The sequence below is a fragment of the Capricornis sumatraensis genome, chromosome X (assembly GCF_032405125.1).
Source record: "Capricornis sumatraensis isolate serow.1 chromosome X, serow.2, whole genome shotgun sequence".
Taxonomy (NCBI): Eukaryota; Metazoa; Chordata; class Mammalia; order Artiodactyla; family Bovidae; genus Capricornis; species Capricornis sumatraensis.
The window spans coordinates 87520483-87544153 of NC_091092.1; the positions used below are offsets into that span (position 1 = coordinate 87520483).

At 45.3% G+C, this 23671-nt stretch overlaps 1 protein-coding gene across 1 annotated transcript in view; it reads right to left on the minus strand.

Annotated features, from left to right (window-relative positions):
* The window catches only part of SHROOM4 (shroom family member 4), a 260582-nt gene that overhangs the window by 32976 nt on the left and 203935 nt on the right, over positions 1 to 23671 (minus strand). Inside the window, exons 3-5 of the mRNA XM_068962329.1 lie at positions 15406 to 15540; positions 10615 to 13102; positions 3415 to 3476 (exon numbers count right to left, since the gene is read on the minus strand). Coding sequence (XP_068818430.1) covers positions 3415 to 3476; positions 10615 to 13102; positions 15406 to 15540 — 2685 coding nt within the window. The remainder of the gene's footprint in view (positions 1 to 3414; positions 3477 to 10614; positions 13103 to 15405; positions 15541 to 23671) is intronic.

Here is a 23671-nt window from a genome sequence, read left to right on the forward strand (position 1 = left end):
TCAATCCCTGGGTCAGGAAGATCCCCTGTAGAAGGAAATGGCAACCCACTTCAGTATTCTTGCCTGAGAAGTCCCATGGACAGAGGAGCCTGGTGGGCTACAGTCCAGGGGGTCCCAAAGGGTCAGATACGAGGCAACTTCAGTCAGACTGAAGCAACTTAGCACACAGACTGACTTCAAGGCCAGAACACTTAACAACCAGCAGGGTTTATTCCTGCAATACAGCCTGCTTAGTGTCCTCTCTGGTCCTTTCCTTCTTTAGACTCCAGCCTTCAGTTTTCTTAACCCCCAGTGAACTTAAATAGGGCACAATGATACTTAACACGTATTGGCCTGTTGTCATACGTCAGGCTTTTCTTGTTTGTTTAAACCACTTTTCACCTTATAGCTACTGGCTTGAGTTGAAGACCTGGCCTGTCCCTTTAATAGCTGTGAGACCTTGAATAAGTTACTTAGCTCCACTGAACCTCAGAGTCTTTATCTGAGTCAATGGTTCTCAAAATGTGATCCCAGAACCAGCTGCATCAGCATCACCTGGGGAGCTTGTTAGAAATGCACATTTTGAGCCATGCTCCATACCTACTGAATCACACTCCCTGGAGGGTGGGGTGGGAGCTACCATCTATCCCAGTTTTTTTAACAAGTCCTCCAGGTGTTTCTAATGCACACAAGTTTGAGAATCAATGCCCTATAACAATGCCTATCAGAGTTTTGGGGAAGATAAAACAGAGTATGTATAACTTAGCTGGTGGCACCTAGGTTGTCTTGCAAATGGTAATTTATCATTACTGCTACTTAACTTTGTATAGATTAGTCTTCCTTGCTCAAGCTAGGGATGGGCAGGCATTATGCTTCCTGATGCTTTTCTCTAATATTTCCCTGCTTGCTTCAAAACAGGCATTACACACACCAGGTTTTAAATAAAATCCTCCTATTTGACTGGCTGATTAGTAAGAGAGCCATTTTGGAGAAGCACCATAGCATAGTATAGTGTCTCTGAAGTTAGAATACCTGGTCTGAAGCTCCAATACTTTGGCCACCTGATGCGAAGAGCCAACATATTGGAAAACACCCTCAACCTGGGAAAGATTGAAGGCAGGAGGAGAATGGGGAGACAGAGAATGAGATGGCTGGATGGCATCACCAACTCAATGGACATGAGTTTGAGCAAACTCTGGGTGAGAGTGAAAGACAGGAAAGCCTGGTGTGCTGCAGTCCATGAGGTCACAAAGAGTCAGACATGACTTAGCGAATAAAAAACAACAACTGGGGTCTAGCTGTGGGACATTAGGCAAATGAATTTATCTATGTGTGCTTCAGTTTCTTCTGTCAATTGGCTCTCCAATTAATAGTATATACCCCTTAAGGTTATGGTGATATTTAATATTTCCAAAGTGCTTTGAATGCTGCCTAGAATCGAGCACTGTGCTCAAGAAATGTTAAGGCAGCATTATTATTTTTGTGTCATTTCACCCATTCAATGGTGGAAGAGGCTCTATTTCTTCATTTGGTAAGTAAATAACAAAAATATCTCGAGCAGCTTCTCTGTGTCAGGCACTGTGCTAGGCATGGAGGCATCCATGACCAAGGTGTGGTCTCCTTTCTCGACAGTCTCAGTCTAATATGGGAAACTCAGCAGACCCACCAGAACATGGTGAAAGTTCTCCAAGAACATGGTACAAGTCAGCCTATAGTGGGGAATCAAGACCAGTCACAGAATCCCATAGTATTCCCACCCAGGCCTTAGATTCCTGAGAAATTATGATGAGGGGTCCATTTGAAGGGTTTCCTCTGGGATCTTGATTGAAGCAGTTATAATGGAAAAAGCATGAACTTTGGGACCAGACCAACCTGGGTCTGAATCCTGGCTCCATCACTTAACTAGATATGTGACCTCAGCTAAGTTATATAACCTCTTTAGACCTCATCTATAAAATAGGTAGTACAATTAACTGTTGTGGAAAACGAGATTATGGGTATAAGAAGATCCAACCCAATGAATGACACTTAGTAGATGCTCAATAAATGCTGGCTTCCTCTCTTTCCATTGCCAACTGGAAAACATAGGTTTCCCAGACTTTGGAGTCAGAAGAAAACCAGAATTATTTCTGCCTGACTACCAAATCACAGGGGATAATGTGGAGCCCTGGAAAGAACCCTGGGATTTCAGAGATCAAGAGACCCAGATTCTAGTCCTCTCCCTAGGTGCCCCCACAGAGGCACAGCTAAAAGCCATCTTCCCTGCCTGTCCTTCATTTGTGGAGTTTGAGTAAAAGAATCAGTACAATTTTGGCTTCCCCAATGGCTCAGCAGGTAAAGAATACGCCTGCAATGCAGGAGATACAGGAGACGTGGGTTCGATCCTTGGGTTGGGAAGATTCCTTGGAGAAGGAAATGGCAACCCACTCCAGTATTCTTGCCTGGAGAATCCCTTGGACAGAGGAGCCTGGTGGGCTACAGTCTATGGCGTCACTAAGGGTCAGATGTGACTGAGCACCCTTACTAGACTGTGAGCTCTTTGAGGAAACGGGTTGTGTTGAATATCTAATACTGTCCTGGAGAAGAACTGGCTGAAAAGTATATCACTAGATAGAAGAGAAACGTCACAAAAGAGGGGTTCCAACCAGGCTGATGGAGAGGACCTTGGAGGAAGTAATTATCTCCTCGTCGTGATCACTATGATAGGTGGGCTCATCTCTTTGGAGCATGAGTGCCAGGTGCCATGTTCCCCACATTACAGGAGCAGTCTCTACTCTGGGCATTATTAAGGGCTCTGCCTTTTATTAAATTAGTATAAACTATTAAAGGTATTATTAAGGGCTCTGCTCAAGCAACTCTTTCCCCTCCAGTCCAAGCTACATACACTATTTGTAAAAATGTTTCTACCTTCTTCAGGAATTCTAACCTATTGTTAGCAGGCTCTGCCTTGGATTTTTAATGAGCAGACCTGAAGCTCTCAATGAGTCCTATAAAAAGAAAGGTGGCAGAACACAAGAAACACTCTGAAACAAAGGCACAGCAGTAGCTGGACAGCCTTGCCTCCTCTCTGGCCCCTCCAATCACCCAGTGGCCACTGGGAAGGTAAGCATAGTTTTGTATGCCTTCCCATCTGTGTTTCAGCATGGTCTAGTCCCCATGTCCTTGTGCCTGGGCACTTGCCTCAGGCCTCCGAGCTGATAAGCATAATGTCCTGCAACACTTCTGACTATGATGTATCCCAAAATGTGCTACCAATCAGTTTGGTCTATAGCCCAGCTGCCTGGGGGGCAGGCTGGATTCCATCTATACGTCAACCCCTTGGTATTGACACCAGACCAGGTTCCTCAAAGGAAGCAGAGCAAATAGAAAACCTTATCAATTTCCACAGAACCTCAGAGTTACTAACTTACCCAACTCCATGAGTGGTCAACTTACCTCCCTGACTGGCTGGTCTTCCTGTTTCCTGTTATTGGTTTCCATTTGTCCCCAGGAAATTCCTGCAAAGCAAAATTCTGATAAGTTAGGAAGCTCTGAGCAGCCAGGTAATCTAGACGGCTTCAAAACTGTGAATCGGTCAGGAGCCTGTCCAAGGCCAGGTGCCACCCCTGCGCCCCCAACTGATTCCTTTTACTCTCCTATGCAGGGTAGAGAACTATGTACCTAGAGGGCTGCCTTTCTGTCAGGAGGCCTTCTGCACTGCTGGGGCCATGCAGAGTCTAAGATAGCACTCAGGACCTCAGCAGTGTGGTCTAGAAACTCTGAATTACCCTTTTTCTCTACTCCCCTCCCAAACCATGTTAAAAACCAGTTTAGCATGTTTGCTGTTTGTTCTGGCTCTTGCAAAGATCTTTTTATTTGCTCTGCCCAGTGGACCTGCTCATTCTTCTAGCCTCTTCCACCATACAAAGCATTTTCTTGGACGTTGCAGCCCTTGAGATGACTTTGAGAACTCCTGCTGCTGCAACCCTGTACTGGGGAGGCAGCTAGTGAACATGCACACCAGCCAACCCCAGTACTGTAGGGGCCCTTCCTCCTCCTCCCAGATCTGCTGAAAGGGGCTGAGGTGGGCTCATTTCTGGGGAACATGTGTGCTGGGTGCCACAGTCCCCATATTACAGGAGCAGACTTTTCACCCTGGGCATTTTATCCATAAGGGCTTTGCCCAAGCATTCTTTCCCTGCAGCCCAAGCTGCATATGCCATTTGTAGAAATGTCCCTGCCTTCTATCCTACCTCCAAGCCTAATGAAAATTTGCCTTTGACATATTCTCTGATTTCAGCATTCCATACCTTCTACCTAGAGACTCAGAACTTAGTCCGTTGGGAATGCAATTTTTTCTAAACCTCAATTTTTTCTAAACCTTTGCCTCAGTAAAAAAAAAAAAAAACAAAAAAACCAAAAAAAAAAAACACTTTACTACCTTTTGTAGGTAAGATGTGGTTGTCAGTCACTCTGGTTAAGATATTTTTTATTTGAGAGCAGCTATGTCACCTCCCAGGACCTCAAACTTCCTATCTGGAAAATAAGGACTGTGCTATCTAGCCTTGCTGGGTTCCCAGGAGTGAGGATAAAATGGGATGTGTGCAGAGAATGCCTAGTACAGCACTTGGCATGTAGGAGGCTAGGGATCTTAGTGGCCATAGAATAGACGAGGTTTCACAGCTTTCATATAACCAGAACAGTCTCGCTGCCTGTACCTGTCAAGTTAGAGCAGCAAAAACCGCTTGTTCAACTTCAGATTGTGCCTGACGCCCTTGTGAGATGTCCCTGCTTTCAAAGACAGTATTACTCATTCGGCCACAGTGGGAGCCAGGATTTCCTGTCCATTCCCTGTCTAGCCCTATAGGGAGTGCTCAGTAAATAGCAGTGTCCAAAGCAAACAAAGTCCTGTCCCAACTCTCAATCTCCCCAAGTCCCCAGTGTCACCTTACATTATTTTCCCTGCCGAGCCACTTAGGTTGCTGTAAATTGTATGCACTCTTCAAATCAAAGAGGCAGTTATCTCCACAACTTGTTGAGGATGAGGATTGATTATGGTAGGAACTTGGTGCCTGAGTGAAGTTATACTGCTAGAAGGCATCCTGCCAGACTGGAGAGGGCATGGGCTTTGCAATCAGCTTATGGAGAGGCAATGTAGCACAACTTGGAGCCTGGCCTCAGAGGCTACATTGCTGCTGCTGCTGCTAAGTCGCTTCAGTCGTGTCTGACTCTATGCGACCCCATGGACTGCAGCCCACCAGGCTCCCCCGTCCCTGGGATTCTCCAGAACACTGGAGTGGGTTGCCATTTCCTTCTCCAATGCATGAAAGTGAAAAGTGAAAGTGAAGTCACTCAGTCGTGTCCGACTCTTAGCGACCCCATGGACCGCAGTCCACCAGGCTCCTCCATCCATGGGATTTTCCAGGCAAGAGTACTGGAGTGGAGTGCCATTGCCTTCTCCAGGAGGCTACACTACATGGATTCAAATCACACACTGTGTGTGACCTCAGGCAGACTACCTAGCAGTTTATCTTAGCTCATTTTCTCAACCTATTTAATAGTGATCATAATAATAACAGTATCTATTTGTTCATTGCTTTGAGAACCATGTGAGTTGATACATGTAAAGCACCTAGAACAGCACCTGGCACACAGTAGACACTCAAATGTTGGTAATCATTATGTTGTTCAAATCCTGGCCTCACCACTTGTAGGATGTGTGACCTCAGCTTTCTTAGCTGGAAAATGGGGTCCTATTATAACATATCTCATATAATTGCTAAATGAAATAGTTTTATATATATGCAGAACTAACTGGCATGAAGCATTAAAGATTTAGATGTGTGCTGATTTCAGTTTTCTTAACAGCACCAAATAGGAGCCAGTTAGCTTCCCAACCACTTCCAGGGGGCATAATGAGCAGGATCTCAACCCTATTTCAGATAGCCACCATCACAACTACCTAGCCAGCTGAGCTGGGGAATCCTAACCCATGCTAAAAGTTTTTCCCATGTCTGAGGGGAAGGGGTGTTCAGCTAGCAGGGGTAGATATGGGCACAAAGTGCCTCGTGGATGGCCGTCCACATGTTTAAAAGCCTAGCATCTAAGCAGACCTACTTAGCTCATCTAACAGACATTAGGAGGCCAATATGTCCTTCCCTCAGAATATAAAAGAAGAGGCATGCATGGGCACAGGCACACCTGTATTGCTGCTGCCAGCTACTACAATGTGCAATTTTCACTGCTTTCCTTCATGGAGTTAGTGGCTGACAATTCTGCAACCATCTTCTGCTTATCCCACTCTGAACATTAACCCTTTTCCTCCACTGTCTACATGCAGATCCTTCTTTTGGCAAAAATTTCTCAAGGTAAGCCCAAATCTCCCTTTATTTTAAAAGATAATAACTCACCCTTAAAAGATAATTACTATCTAGCAGTCACTGTTCTAAGTGCCTTGTATATGTTATATCATTTAATCCTCTCAACCAATGTATGAAATAGGTACTATTATTATTCCCATTTTTTAGATGGGAATGCTTAAGAATTCAAACCCAGGTAGTCTGGTTCTACCATCATGTCCTTAAACCACTATTTTATATTTCCTCTCCTTTTCCCCCCTACATTTTATTATGAATATTTCCCAACATATAGAAAAGTTGAACAAGTTTACAATGAATATCTATATATCCACCATTGTATATATTCTACAATTAGTATTTTACTATATTTACCCTATCACATATCTATTTGTTCCATTATCCATCCACAAATTCATCTTAAATTCTTTATGCATTTCAAAGTACTTTACCCCATACATTTGAAAACTTAAATGAAACCAACAAATTCCTTGAAAGGCAAACTACCAAAGCTCATTCAAGAAGAAATAGATAGCCCAAATAACTCTGTATCTATTAAATAAATTGACATTGCCATTAAAAATCTTTCCACAAAGAAAACTCTAGGTACACATGGCTTCAATGATGAATTCTAACAAACACGCAAGGAAAAAAAAAAAAAAGCCAATTCTGTACAAACTCTTCTTGAAAATAGGAGAGAAGAAAACATTTCCCAACTGATTTGGTAAGGTCAATATCTAGATATGTAAACCAGACGTGGACATCATGAGAAAACTATAGACTAAAATCCCTGAAACATCAATACATAAACAAACAAAAAACCTTAACAAACTATTAGCAAACCAAATCTGGTAACATATAAAAAGGTTAAGATGTCATAACCAAGTGGGATTTATTCTGGCAATGCTAGGCTAGTTCTTGTTTCAAAAATCAATCAATGTAGGACTTCCCTGGTGGGGCAGTGGTTAAGAATCTGCCTTCCAATGCAGAGGACAGGAGTTCAATTCCTGGTCAGGGCACTAAGATATCACATGCCTTAGGGCAACTAAGCCCATGTGCCACAGCTACTGAGCCTGCACCAAAACTAGAGAGAAGGCCAAGCACCACAAGGAAGAGCCCAAGTGCCACAACAGATGATCCTGCATGCTGCAACTAAGACCCAATGCAGCCAAATAAATAATAAATATTTAAAAAATCAATCACTGTAATTCACTATATCAACTGATTAAAAGAGAAAAACTATATGATCATCTCCATAGATACAGAAAAAGTAACTGAAAAAACAAATCCAACATCCACTCTGATAAAAGCTATCACAATAAACTAGGAATAAAAGGGAATATTTTCAACCTGTTATAAGGCACCTACCAAAAAAATCTACAGTTAACATCAAACTTAATAATAAAAAATTGGGAACAAAGCAACAGTATCTGCTCTCACCACTTCTCCTAACCACTGTATTGAAGGTCTTAGGGAGTGCAATAGGACCCCTTCTCCTAGAAAAGCCATACACACTGGAAATGAAGACAAAATCATCTATATTTGCAGATGACATGACTGTTTCTGTAGAAAATCTTTTAAAATCTACCAAGAAAAGTGAGTTTGGCAAGGTTGCAGGATACAAGGCCAATATACAAAATTAAATAGCATTTCTGTATGGTAGTAAAGAATTTTAATTTGATCTTAAGAAAACAATATTATTTACAATGGCATTATAACATGCACTCTTAAGAGATAAATGTAACAAATATGTGCAACATCTGTATGCTGAAAACTAGAAAATAAGCTGCATAGATCAATGCATTTCAAAAACTCAAGCATACATATCCATTAAATAAAGTTCAATATTTGTTTACAATATTTTAGGCAAAATTTACTTTCAGTGAAATGCACAAACATTAAGTATACATCTGCTGAGTTTGGGAAAATGTATACACCTGTGTAACTCTCTTTTCAAGATATAGATCATCACACAACAAAGTTTCCTCATGCTCTTTCCCAGTTAATCTCTGTGACACCTCCCACAGGCAACCACTGTTTTGAAAATTTTTTCTATAGATTAGCTGTTTTAGGACTTTATATAAAGGGATAGTAGAGTACATACTCTCTTGTGTAAGGCTTCTTTTACCCCTAAGTGTCTTTCTTTTTCCTTTTTTATTTGGCCATGCCATAGGCAGCATACAAGATCTTAGTACCCCGGCCAGGAATCAAACCTGTGCCCTCTGCAGTGGAAGTGCAAAGTTCAAAACACAGAACCACGTAGGAATTCCCTTGTTTCAACAAAGAATATGTACTGAGCAATTACATATGCTTATGTACTGAGCAATTATATAAGCTAAGTCATTCAGAAGTGTCAGTCTATGCATCAACACTTCAACACAGGAATTAACTTCTAGTTTGGGCTTCCCTGGTGGCTTAGAGGTTAAAGCGCCTGCCTCCAATGCGAGAGACCCGGGTTCAATCCCTGGGTCGGGAAGATCCCCTGGAGAAGGAAATGGTAACCCACTCCAGTATTCTTGCCTGGAAAATCCCATGGATGGAGAAGCCTGGTAGGCTACAGTCCATGGGGTCGCAAAGAGTCGGACACGACTGAGAGGCTTCACTTTGAATGCACCAGCCAAAAGGTGGCACTAGGAAAGCTATGGGGAAGGAGTCTAGCAGTGAGCTGGCAGTGACATGGGAAGTCCTCCTAGAAATACCATGGGGGATGGTGGTGGCTTGCATTAGGGATGTAGATCATAACTAGGGTATATAGTTACAGCCAATTTAGGCCTGGGTCTCTTCTTCAGACTGGAGCAAAGGGAAAGGATTTGTCCTTCAGAAGAGCAGAAAAGTCAGACCTCTGGAAGCAAAACCTGGGAGACATTTGCAAATTTTACAGCTCCAAATAGTTTTAAAGCAGGAAATGAAAGGCAATACAGTAAGTCCCCTACATATGGACATTCAAGTTTTAAAGATGCAAATACTGTGTTCGCATGTCCAATCATGTTAGTTCACATATCTGGTGTACACTGTCATGTGCATGCATCCTCTACAAGTGGTTGTGCTTTTCTGTACTTTACTGTACAGTACTGTATAGAGTAGAGTAGTACAGTATCTTTATTTCAAGCCCAGGACTTCCAGAAGCAAGCATAAAAGCAGTACTGCTAAGAAGTGCCAAGTAGTAACGATGGGAACAAAAGTGAAAATAACTGAGAGAGCAGAGCGACAAGAGGAAGAATAACTGAAGAGATACACGATGTAGGAAACGCCAGAGGGATTTTCTTCTGTTAGTTTTTGAAGCGCAGGACGTGAATGTAGAATGTAGAATGCAACAAAGGCTGCAGCAGGCATTCAGAATACAATCTAGGGCTACCAGGTCATCTATGACGAAAATAAAAGAGCTACTACCTAGACATCACTGGACTGTTTTTTCAAGATGGTAGATAGAATTGAATGCAGCAAGGAACCAGAACCTGTGCCATCATCGTCAGGCATGAGTGAAATTATAGCTTGCCCTCCGTCTCCTATTGCTGACGATCCTTCAGCTCTCCCATCTCCCACCTCCTCTGCCACCTCCAGTCAGTAACTCTTGCCTGTCCACTCGATGCCAGCCCCTGTATGCCAGCTGTTGTACTGTGCTCCTGTACTTTTCAAGGTACTGACTGACCTGTAAGATTAAAAATGTTTATTTTTTTTTGTTTTTTATGTGTTACTTGTGTGAAAAGTATTATAAACTTATTACAGTACAATACTATATAGCTGATTGCATTAGTCAGGTACCTAGGCTAACTTGGGTGGACTTATGAACACACTCTCAGAGTGGAATTCATTTGTATGTAGGGGACTTACTGTACATGCTGTTTTGTATCAGGTACTGGGCCTGGCACTCTATGTTACACAAATTCATTTGATCCATCCAACTAATTCATAAGGCAGCCATTATTTTCCTCCTATTTAAAGATGACGTAATAAGACTTTATTTAGCACTGGCCATTTGATGAGGTAAAAATTCTTTTTCCCTTTAAAAAAATCACATAACTGCAACTCTTGGTGGTTGGATGACTTGCAAAAGGTCACTCTGATACCAATTATACAGTCAGGATATAAAGCCCATTTCTGTTGGTTTTGTGAAGCAAAGTTATTTTATGCTATCTATAAAAATGATGATTTCTTGTCCAAAGTTAGTAAGATACCAGCTGGTGGACCCAGCACTATATAATTTTAAGGCATTATGATTGTTATATTTCAAATTATTTACCTAGCTTTCTCCTTGCAAAGAGAATAATGAAGCTCATCCATCCAAGAACCAAGTCCTTACCTGCACTGTTGGCTTCCTGGGTTTCCAAGTGTTGCCAGGTTTCAAGCTGCTGTCCTCGAGGGTACCATGCTGGGGATTATGACAGCAAGCTGAACACCGGATGCACTGGTGATGGTGGCACCGGCAATTGTAGCAGTTTGGAATCATATTTCTCTTTCGCAAAGCGGGACAGATTTCCCCAGAACAATAAATGCAAGGGTCATGGACTACAGCTCCCTGGACATTGCAGGAGTAAGAGCATGTCCTGTGGTAATCAAAATCACCACAGTGTAGTGGCTTACAGCACATGGATTGTTCTAGACCTTTGCTTGCAAAACATTCTGTGTAAGTGGGAGTTTCTGACTGAAGGGGTGATATGGAATGATATGATTGGTCTGTGGCATGATAGGGTTGGTCTGTGGAGTGATATGATTGGTCCATGGGATGGCACCTCAATTCTCTATAGCTGGAGCTCATTGGCTGAAAACTTTGGTCAATAGGTTTTGGTCTCTGGGTAAAAGTCTTGTTATGAGTGGTTAAACCTGGCAAATGAGACATAGATAAGGATTTGCTACTCTCTTCAAAGAACTTTCTTCTGTCTGCAAAGGGCAAGAGGATGGCTTCCTCCCCAGCTTGGACAGCAGACGCTTTCACTTCCTTGTCCCCTGGGTTGGAAGGGCCTTCCACGGCTAGTGCCACATGTGGCTGCAGGCTGTGCTCTGGTGACCATCTCCAGCGACCTCCACAGACTCCATGGTGAATGTTGGCTTTCTCAGAGTCTGAAGAGGATGGGTCAGATGCTTTCCACCAGGTGTTTTGGCTTAAAGAGGACTGGCCAGATCTCTGGCCAGGACTCACTCGTCCCTCCAAGCCAATCCGAGATTCTTGACCCTCAGGGGCTTGACTGAGGCACTCTGAAGACCTAGCCCTGAGTATCATGCTCTTGTTGAAGAGCTTGTCTCTGGGGCTTGGTGGTTTTTTATATGAAGATAGAAGGGCTGAGTTAGAGGAAGGAAGTGGAGGACTCTCCAGGGTCTCCTCGGTCTCTTCCACTGGCTCCTTGGTGTAACACAGCTGTGACAAGGGACTTTTGCCTTTCTGGAGCTGGGCCTTCCTCCTCTGAATTTCATTACGTAGATTGGTAGCAAAACGTTCACTCTTCCGCCGGTTTTGGATCGAGCGGCCCCGGTACCCTCCATTTCGCTTACTGCCCACCCGGCCACACTCCTTGGGCTCACTGTCCCCTTCCTCAGTTGCCTCTGTGCTGCCAGCTACTTTAGAGGTTGGAGAACAGTCCCTAGTTTGTTGAGCAAGGGAGCCAGAGGACTGCTGGTTGACCAGTTCACTGTCAGCTCTGCTTGCTCTGTTTGGAGCCTGGAAACCTCTTTCTGGATGGTGTCCATCAGCCTCTCCATGTGGGGAACGGCTTGGGCTCTGATGACCTGAACCCAGAGGTCTATCATCCACTGGCTTGGTCTTTCTCTCTTTGCTCGGCTGGTCCTGGGTTCCTCCTGTAGGGGCACATGGGCTTTTCTTGCTTGTGTGGCTACTATGCATGTGCAAAGGGGATACAGTCCACTCCTGCCCATCCTGCCCAGCTTGGAGCTCTGTCCCCTTGCAATCCCTAGTATCGAGGTGCACACGCTGCAAGTGGGACACTAGCAGCTGTTCAGGGGCACTATGGCGATGCCCTGTGGGTCCTGTGAGGAGTGGAGAGCTGCCAAAAGAAGAAGTCTTAGCTAGCTCTGCTGAAGCCTGGTTGAGTGGGCTGGAACCTTTGCTGGAAGTTTTGTCATATGCTTTTGGGACTCCGACAGCTTTGGCTGAGGCCTCCATCAGTAGATGCTCAGAGCCCTTCTGGCTAGATTCAGGAGGTTGGCTGAGCTCACAGATCTGATGGCCCTCATTTGTCACTTGGTCTTGCCCGCTGAGGCAGCAGAACCTATTAGGGTTCCTTGGGGATAGCATGGTGTCCAAGCTAGGTTTCTCCTTCTGTTGCAAGGAATCTATAAGCTCAGAAGCCCTGCACTGCTCTCCATTGAAGAGTTGGGCTCTGGAAGCCTGAAGACTGTCTCGCCTCACTGGAGGTTGAGGGGGACCCCTGGCAGCCTTGGCAGGCTCTGAGTGGGAGACCTCCTGCGGACAGGATGACATCTGGGAGCTAGCAGTCAGGTGACCCCCACTGGTGCGACAGCCACCTCCTGAGGTCTCAACCACATTAGGGCGACCATTAGGGGCTTTAGTTGGCCCTGGGCCTTGCATGATACAGTCCACAGAGGCTGGCTCCTCTGGCCTGAGGGAAAGGGCACAGTCAGAGGCATTTGAGCTGGCTGAGAAGGAGCTATAGGCTGAGTCACGCTGGTTGGGGTATGTGCTCTGGTCAGTGGGCAAGAGATGGCCCTCATAGGTGGCTTGGCCTGGTTGCTCCAGGCTCTCCATACTGCCAATGGAGCTGCTTTTCTCAGTGCTGCAGTGCCGGGAGAGTGGACACCACTGCACACACACGTCACTGCAAGACACAGGACACACCGGTTAGTTAGCCACGTCACTAGATTACTTTCCCACCTTGGCCATCCCTACCACGGGAGAAGGCAAGACAACCCAGAGGCACCCATGCCACAAGGGAGAGGGAGATAAGGCAAAAGAGGAAGGAAGGGAAATGGGATGAGAAGGACGCTGGGGATGCCAGAGAAATGTAGTAAAATGGGAGACAAGACGATATGTGGAAGAAGAATAGGGCAAGATCCAAAGACTAACAGTGTGAGAACTCCACTAGGGATAGTCCTCTGTTTCTCTGCCTTAAGTGAGTCTAGAATTGCTTCTGGCCTTTGGCTGTCTCCTGGGAGCCAGCTCTCTGCGCTCTGCTTGGAGAAACAAGCACTGACTATTAGCATCTGAGAGGGGCCCTAAAGGGCTGATTTAATTTCAGCCAGCCTATTTTGTAAATCAGTGGTTCTCAAATTTGAGCATGCATCAGAATCATCCAGAGGGTTCAATGAAACACAAGTGACTAGGCCTCATGCCCAGAGTTTTAGGTCTGGGTGGATCCTGAGAATTTTTACTTCTGACAGTTTTCTGGGTGATGCTACAGCTGTTGGTTCAGGGACCACACTTTTGAGAACCACTGGTGTCAAGCAAGCCCTACAAAGGGAAGTGATTGTGAGGGAGTAATTTTCTCAAGATTACCCAGCTCTAGTTCACAGCCCAGACAGGGCCACAGTTTTAGCATTCCCCTGTTCTTTTCTTGATAATAGTATTCCTCACTGTTTACTGAGGACCTATGATGTGCCAGACACTTTCTAATGTCTCGTTTCAAACTGAAGGGGAGAGATTATTATCTCCACTTGACAAATGAGAAAACCGAAGCTTAGAGAGGGAAAGTAAAATGACAAGCTCATATAGCTGCTAAAGAAGCAGAGCTGGAATTTGAACCCAGGCCTCTGTGAGTCTAATGTCCTGGCTCTTCTGCTACACTGTCTGTTAAATGGAAATGATAGTGGCATCTGTACCAGAGGGCTGCTTTGCGGGTGAAATCAGATAATAAAAGTGAAGCTCTAGGCGCCTAGTGAGGGTTCAACACCTGGTTGAGAGTAGCACCTCTCTTGATTGTTGTTTTCATGAGTATTGTTATCAGCATCCCCTCTACTATGACTATTGACATTACAGTGGCCCCTGCCCACCCAGGCTGCCCTCATCCCCCACAGCAAAGCCAAACTTGGGAGACCAATGACGGAACTAGGATCAAATACAATCTTGAATTTAAAGTACCATTTCCCACACACAAAGCCAAACTGAGCCAAATCATGCCAGTAACTCCCTGTCACTAGAACCCCAGAGGTTGCAGGCAGCTCAGAAAGGCCACAGTTCCGAATGCCAGAGCTGAGCAGTGGCAGGCACCGACAAGATCCTCCAGGTCAGCCTCTCCTAATTCCTGCTCACCGCCTTGCCCCTTAGCCACTCCGCTTACTTGACCTCTGGGCTAAGAATCCATCAATTCCTTGTTGGCAGGGAGATTTGCTATCCACCCCACCACCCTTCCTGCTGAAAACAGCCACACCCCCACTTAAACAGAAGCCAAGCTCAGAATGTGTTTCTGTGTATCCTTTCAGAACAAAACTGCCCCTGCCTCTGCCCTGAGCCCCTGGCTTCCGATATCAAATAAAGATACCGAGTCAGGGCAAACTCAACCCTTAGCTTCCCTGAGCGTCATCAAAAGAAATCCTTCTCGGAGGGAAGATCTTGCTGTGGAAGGGAAAAGGCAGCTTAAGCTAGCAGCTTTGCTGGCTCTGGGCTTGCTTAAAAAGTTCTCTGCGTTTGCTGGGTAGCTCCCTAAATTGAGAGATCCTTATTGCAGGTGGACCCTGTTATTCAGGGAGGTCCCCATTCTGAAGGCTTTGGTTTTGTGACAGAGTTGGATGAGAAACACTAGATGAGGTCACTGTGAGTCACCATAGCTAGAGAAGAGGATCGGAACCCAGTCCCGGGGTCACCGACAACAGAGACTAGGATGATGGGGGAGCCAGGGAAAGAGATTGCAAAGGAAATAAGGTGAAGAACAGGAAAGAGAGGTGTCTTGCAAGCCATGTGAAATATTTCAAGGAAACATTTTCTAAAAGGAAAGGGACTATCCCAAAGTCACAGACAGTTAGCAATAGATGACGATGGGAAGCCAGGTCCTCTGGACTGCCCCACCCCCTTCATTTTCCAGGATAGCACTCTGGGCTCTATAGCCTCCAATGGGGACTAGAGCACTCCTGAGTGGCTGGGTGGTCTAGCCTCCAGCCTGTTTTGAAGGGAAGGTTCCAGACTCACCTCGTGTTGCAGCCGGAATGCCAGGACAAGCTGAAGGCTTCAGAAGGGAAATGCATGGTGGTGGCCGCTTCAGGGCATCCCTCCAGCAGCTTGGCCACATGCCATGAGTGCGGCCTACTGACAGGGGCGTTTCTCCTACAGCAAAAAAGGACAGGAAGTCAACTTAGGGAACCAGAGCTGAAATCACTTCCCAGGCAGCTTCCTCCCCAACCCCCTCTTTCCCTTAAATGAAGTAGCACATCTTGCAAGGAACTGGTGTAGGAATCTTAGCAGCTACCCCCTCAGCTCCCAGAACTCAAATCTCCTTCACCCCAAAGACAATCCATGGACATACAGAATTTGAGAGTCATAGGGCTCTTTTGGTCATGGGTATGTCCCAAGCATATGCAGCAATGCCAGATGCATAGTAGATGCTCAATAAATATTTGTGGAATATGTGAGTACTGTTGCTCAATGAACAGTGTGCCCACTCTAAGTTTTCTCTGAGAAAAAATAAATGTAGCCAATCTTCCCATTTTTCTTTAAGAAAGGAATAGGTAAATCATTGAGAAGCTTGAACAAGTCAGCACCAACTGACTGCCGGTTCTCCAGTTTTGGGCTCATTCAATTTGATATGGTGGATACATACCTCTTGGGATACAGAGATCAATCAAGCATAGGCTTTGTTCCTGAGAACTTACTGGTAAAGGCACTGAGAGAGGGAAGGACAAGATGGCCACAGAGGTGAGGCTGCTAAGTTTGTAGGTAGAGGTTTGGCAAGAAACCCCCATTTCAGCCAGGGAGAACAGAACAACGTGATAGATGGCATGGTACTAGGCTAACAGGGAAGACTGGCTTTCAGGGCAGGGGTGACTAAAGAGAAACAGGTCTGAGGCCAAGGCCCTGAATGCAACCACAGTACCTGTCTGGTGCGGGACGCTGCAGCCACAACTCCTGCACTGACAGGCTTCTACAGGACCCATCCCTGTGCTCTGGTATATTTCACATGAATAGAAGCCACCCTTGCAAGTGGGGAACAGGTGTGGGGCACAGGTAGTGCCAGAGGATAAAGAGATGATTGATATGAGAGAGGGAGAGAAAGTAGGGAGGAGAAGAATAAGAGAGGGGGAAAGGAAGAGGGCAGAGGGAAGAAGAGAGAGAGGGAAGGAAGGAGAGGGGAAGGGAAGGGAGAAGAGAGGAGAGGACAGGGAAGGAGAGGTGAGGAGAGGAGGAGAAACAAGGAGAGAAAGACATATCAGACGGGCATGTAGATGACAGATAAGAGGGAAGAGATGGTACAGATATAAACAAATGACAGAAATGGAGAAGTCTGAGACAGAGTACAGGGAACTATATAGGGATAAATGGATGACAGAGAACAAGATGATAGAGTAAGAGAAACAGATGATAAATAAAGGAGAGGACAGAGAGATAAACAGATGATAGTTTATTTACTAATTTTTTCATTCAATTACTGTGGCAGGTTCCATACTGGATAGCGAGGAAGCAGAGTTGACTAAGATAAGGCCCCTGGTTTTCAACATGCTTGTTATAGAGTGGGATAAATCAGCTCTCTACCTCCCAGGAGCAGCAGTTGAGAGACTAGAGCTGAATCCATATTCGCGGGGAATGCCCCTTATCCTGGCAGACATACAGAAAATCCCAGCAGAGCAGAGCTCTAGAGGGCTAAGGCCTGAAAAAGTAGTCCTGAGGAAAATGGCCTTGCTGGGGAAAACATGTGTTGAGTGGTAACAGGCCAGACACAGAGAAGGAGATATAAAAGGAAGGGCAGTGGAAGATGCCTGCCAAAGGTCAGGAACCAGAGCCACAGATCAGCTGCAGCAGTGAAAATTTATGGGAAGGAGGAGAAGTGAGGGCCGCATATTTAACCACTGTTCTATTACGGATTTCAGAGTGCCAGCAGGGAGGCTGAAGGCACTAGAAGATCTTGGGGGGATGTGCCTGCTCCAGAGTTTCACACACAAAACCACGTTGCTAGAAATCTCTCCAGGGGCTGTTACCCAGGAGTCATCCATGAACAACTATTTATAAAGCATCTCATAGAAGTACTATGTACTAGTAGATACTACATACCATGTGTATCTAACTATGTAGCACAGTTCCAGGCACTGAGGATACATGGAGAACTGGGCACCTCTCTTATTTGGAGCTCTTCTTCTAAACCCAGCATTTTTGAAGTTCTGAGTCCAGGGTTTAAAATGTGGGCAGTCAGCCTTGATACCACCTTTTTCCCAACCATCCAATCCCTTATAGAGTTCTACTGAATCTTCTTTTACAATATTTCTTTGGCTTGGCCTCTTTCTCTCTCTCCCCATACCCAAACCATTCTCACTGAGACTCTTCTACATAACCATACTTCTCCACAGAACCTGTCACCCACAGCTCCTGTTCTAGTCCAGGCCTTTAACATTTTGTGACCAAAATACTGTGTTAGTCTGGCAGCCAGTCTCACCTGGTTTTACCTCCAGTCACTAGTTTTAGACCATATGTCAAATACCAATTGTATTGTGGTACTCTCCTATTCAAGAATCTTCACTGGCTGGACCTGACTTTCAAAGCCCTTTCTAAGCTATCTTTACCCACCCAACCTAACCTCTCATGTCTCTGCTCCAATCACACTCTACAACCAGCTTTGTGCCTTTGCTTTTGGTTTTCTAGTAGAATCTAACACAGGCCCTGGAATTGGACACTGGTTAAAATCCCAGCTCCACCACTTACAAGCTCTGTTGTTTAGACAGGTGCCTTTACTTCTCAGAGATCTAGCTGCCATGACAGTAAGATGGTGATGATAGTACCTAATTAATAGGGTGGTAATGTTCAAATGATACAATGCTTGTCAACTGCCTAGAACACAGTTTCAGTTATGACTGTGACTGTTCCCTCTGCCTGGAATGCCCCCTCCCATTTTGGTACTCTAAGTCCCACCTGTTCTTCAAGGTACTGCTCAAGTAATGTCTACTCCATGGAGCTTGTCCTTAGTAATCTAGTCCCCACAATTTAGCCCATCAAAAATAATGTTTGATATTGATCATCATCATTTCATGTCCATTAGTCTCATCCTATGAACTATATCAAGCCCAAAGGTGATAAAACAAAGACAAATGAGTCAGATCTACTAGGTTCATAGCCTAACTCTACCCCTTTGGATGTGTGATTCTGTATAAGTCACTTAACCGATCTGAGCTTCAGTTTTATTATCAGAAAAAAAAAAAAACCCACAATAATCCTTACCTGGTTATGTTACTATGGGGATGAGGCAGAACATTCTCAAAGCTTCTGGGACACATACTGATGTATAGCATATGGTCAATGAGAGGGTATTGTAATAAGCGTTGTCGGCTCAGACTTAGCCTTCTTGATAGTTCAAGAGTCCTTCCACCCAGAGTTACCCATCCACTTTCAGGGTTCCACTAGCATCACCCTTGCCATACTTTGAAAGGTAGCTTACAAAGCCTCCTACTCTCTCTAGAATTTCTCTAGGAGTGGGAAACAACCTTAAAGGAGGTAGAAGCAAGAAAGTGGAGGCTTTGAGAACACTGAGAGAAAAGCACACGCTACAGGGAGGAAAACCCCAGTGCAAGAACGGCAGTCAGAACGGGAGCCTTCTAATCCTAGATTGGGAAAGGAAAGGAAACCGTCTATAGGGTCTAATACTTGGTCTACTATTATTCCTAAAGAGCCCTAGATTTGGAGTGAGTCCACACTCATATTCTAATCCTAGCTGTGTGACTGGAGGCACAGTCATTCTCTGTGTTGTAATTCTTTACCAGTAAAATGGAGACAATCAACAAATCTTACTCATGATTTAAAGTCTGGATTAAATGCAGTCCCACATGTGAAATCACTCAGCATAGTGCCTAATATACTATTAACTTAAAAAAAAATAACAGGGACCATTTACTGGACCCTTAAGATGTACCTGGCACTGAGCACTTTGCATGCATTAGCTGATTCAATCATCACTCAAACCTTATCAGTAAGCACCATTATTATGCCCCCTTTATGGGATGTGGAAACAGAGACACAGAGAGCTGAACTGCTTTGCCAAGTACACACAGCTAGTAACCAGCAGTTGAGAATGAGGCTCTGGTCCTCCAACCCTTGTTAGGATACCACATGCCCCCACCACCCCAAAGAGGTATCTATCTTAAAGAGCTTATATACCTGAGCCTTCTCCTAGGCATTCCCTCAAGAAGCAGTCAGAAAAGGAAAGTCTCGGTAGTCCTAAAGTTTAAACCATTCCCTCCTTAGGCAGTGGGGAAGGAGGATGAGAAGAAATAAGCAAAGAGGTAAAAGAAAATGCCAACCACCAACCTAGCTATAGAGGCAACAGTCTCCTACCCTTTCTCCTAAGGTGCTATTATTAAACACACTATCATTCATTGGGGCTTCCCAGGTGGTACAGTGATAAAGAATTTGCCTGCCAGTGCAGAAGCTGCAGGAGACGTGGGTTCAATCCCTGGGTCAGGAAGATCCTCTGGAGTAGGAAATGGCAACCTACTTTGGTATTCTTGCCTGGAAAACTCCATGGACAGAGGAGCCTGACAGGCTATGGTCCATGGGATTGCAGAGTAGGACATGACTGAGCACACACACACACATCATTCATTACCCCAAAATTCCTTTCTTAGGAAGCAAAAAGAAAGGGATATTGAAGAGAGAAAGCAGAAGGGGGAAGAAGGGTAGCAGCCATGATGGCCATGGCTACCAGTAGTACCTACCATGGAAGTTGCCCAGGATGGGGAGATAGCTTAGGAGAGGGCTAGGTATCCAGCCAGCTCAGACGGTCCTCAACAACCCCTCCAGCCAGCCCCTGGGGCTTCTTTCTGCAGGCTGGATCCTCCCTTAGTTGAGACTCATTTGCCTTCCTTTAAAACCTCGTGAGAGAAGGGACCATCAGCCCAAGCCCTCGAGTGTGCTCCAAGGGGCTCAGGCACAGTCAGGTCCCAATTCCAAGAACAGAAAGGAGTAGCAGCGAAGGCAAGTTATGGCCATCAGCCTGGCTGGGCCTAGAGGAGGCCACCACCTTAGGGAATGAGGGCCAGTGTCAAGAGCTGGATAGGAGTGAAGACGCTGCTCCGGAAAGTAGCCAGCACCCTGGTGGCAAAGGGAAGAATGAAAGGCAGTTCCAGCAGCACAAACAGCCCTCCTGTTCCCTACTCCAGCCTCCTCTGAGCTCTGGCCCACCCCCTTACATAGCTCAGAGGCCAATAAGGAAGCTGGGCCCCCAGCCACTGCTAGAACTCAGGAAAGGAGCAAGGAAATGATGTTTGGGAAAGATAAAGTGGGTGTCTAAAAAAATTTTTTTTAAATACACGCAAGTGAGAGAGAAAAATACCCCAGACACATACACTTAAAAGAATTCCTGTGCTTCCTGGACTGGGTTGACTCCACCCAGCCATCTCCGCAGGTCCTCTGAGCCCCAGAAAAGGAAAAACCAGATCAGCCAGGCCCAGCAGCCTCCAGGTCCAGCAAAGCAAGTAGCACTACAGCTGGTTTTACATAGCTGGGGGCAAGGAACCTAGAGATCTCCCAGAATGAATATCCTGTTGAGACAGAAAGATTCACAAACCATTCTGGACCGTATTTTCAGAGTATGTCCATCCTATGGGCATCTGAGCAGACCCAGGGGAAACTGCATTTCACACCAGAGACTCCAATTCCAAAACAGTGCTGCTTGGAGTCAGCATCCCTGCCTCTGCCATGACTTTACTCTGACCTCTGGCAATTTACTCCTCCTGTCTGGGCTTCTGTTTCCTCTCTGCAAAATAAAACATTAAAGCCCACTGTCACAAACAACCTCTCCAACTATATGGCACACTCTGAGGTAACAGTCCCCAGCCCCAGGCTGGGGGTCCACATGATGTCTCACTGACCTATGCAACAGCCAGGACTCAGAGCAGCCCCATAGAAGTTTATTACATACTCTAAGCCCAAGCTCAAGCATCAGAATTTAATTCTTCTTGGGGATTCAGAGTTGGGATTTTTCCCTTCATAATACTCTAGGCCAGTTTCCTTTGGCCTCTGGTCCCAATTTCAGCCATTTCTGGCCCCTGAGAGAGCTTATGTGAGCTTCCTCAGACCAAGAAATATCCCAGGGCCCTTCCTCTCTAGGGAAACCATGCCAGGTGGCCCCTTCCCTGCTCTACCCTCTGGACCTCCTGGGGAAGTTTAAAAGGACTTTTGTTTACACGTGCCTACAAAAGGCAGGTGCCATCCAAGTAAGCCCACAGACCCTCCCTTGGTAATCAGAAGTCCTGTAAGGTGGGAGTTTGGAGATTTAGTATGCCTGCAGATCTGGGTTGGAGATTCAGCTTTTCAACACACTAATTGTTTGGCTTTGGGCATGCCACAGAGACTCAATTTCCTCATCTTCAATGTATGCCTGGCACACAAAAGGCATTCAGTAAATGATATCCATTATTAATATCATCCTTGACCCCAAATAATAATGGATAAGGTACTATTAGTGGCAAGGAAAAGAATTTCTTCAAGCCAAATGAAGAAGAATGCAAGAGGACTAACTAAGAGAAGGTTCAAAAATCAAGCCTAACTCTCTAGAGTAGCACTTCTCAAACTTCAGTGGCCAGACTAATCACCTGGCCATCTTGAATCAGATTTTGATTCAGTAGATCTAGAGTAGGCTCCAGATTCTGACTTTCTAAGAAGCTCTAGAGTGACGGTGATGCTGCTGGTGTAATAACCACATTCTGACAATACACTAGGGAATACAGTACCTTTAGCAATAGCACAACACTAGGGCATAACCCCTGCTCTGAAACAGCATCAGAATAAACAGTCACTTCTAATCCCATTACTCAGGCCTGGGTACCTAGCCTTCCCAAATCTGGTCACCAAGTGCCTTTCTCCTTCCACTCTAACTCAGTCCATAAAAATGCTTCCCTGACCTCCGTTTCCTAACGAAATAAAGAATAACAAATGTGATAGCAGCTTGGCCCTGTCAGTGGTCAGATGGGTTGAGGAAGTTTTGACTAGAGGTGCAAGCATGTTTTGGGGATTGCCTTAGGTAGGGAGGCAGGATGGGAGTATGAGAGTTGGGTAGTCACCAGAAGAGGTGATATGATGGACAGATGGACACAGGCAGTATATACTCAAGAAATCCTTGTGGAGAGGATGATAAGAGAGGAATTTGAGCAGTTTGGCCAGTTTGGGATTTAGAAAGGAGAGACCTGAAGATGGGGTTGGGATAAAGGGGCTAACTTCTCACTTAGCAGAGCTAAGTTCCAGACAACATGGGCAAGCATCACCTCCTCTGTTCAGGGGACGGTAAAGATGACTGTGTCTTTTCCAAGCACTCAGAGGATAAGAACCTGGCCTGGAGCAAGGAGGGTAGGCACATGCAGGTGGAAATGACAGATCTGTCAGAAAGGCTCCCTTATAAAGGCTGTTGTGAGAGGTGAGGGGAGGGAAGTGGACCAATTTTAGGAGTCACTCTCTAGCTCCTCTAGAGGGCTGTCACCTCAATACCTTCCAACAGAACTACTGGTCTCTGAGCCTAGCTCCCAGCAGACCCCTCAAGAACCACTTGGAGGGAGGAAGGCAGGGGGTAAGCAAAAACAGAACCGTGGCTCTGATCCAACCTAGGGCAAGAAGGAAAATATGGCCCCTGTTGCTTGGGGTTATGCTTAGCCTGAGGTCTGGGTCATAACCTACTGCAGGTTCTTTCCTCTTCTGAAAGTCTTTAGATAAGGAGAAGCACAAAATGGTGTCCTTGATTAGCTCTGTTTACTTTCTATGGCTCTTCCAGCCTCCTCCGCCCCTACCAGCACATTCTACCTGCCCCACATGAAGAAATTCAAACTCATTCTGGCCTGCTCAGCAGGAAGGGAAGCCTGTTTTGTCCATAGCCAGTGGACAAAACAATGCATGCCTTGTTTATCTGACAGGAGGCAAAAGCCACTTGATCACCATGAAGGGATATAGATCTCTGAAGGCCTCCTCACACCCTCACACTGTTAGCTGGAGGACCCTGCTGATCTGGAGACCTTCCTTATACAGACCCAACCAAGGAGGAACATGTATATGCATGTAAATGTGTGAAAGTGTATGTATGGGTAAGTGTGCATGTATGCATGTGCATGTATGGGTAAGTATGTGTATATCTATGTATATGTGTGTATATATACATATGTATGAGTTTGAAGAGAACTTTAAGACAAGACCTTTCTTGTCAGTTGGGGAGCTATAATTTTGGTCATCTGAGATATAGGTACTTTATGTGGAGGGGACTTTTGGTACCCAGTTC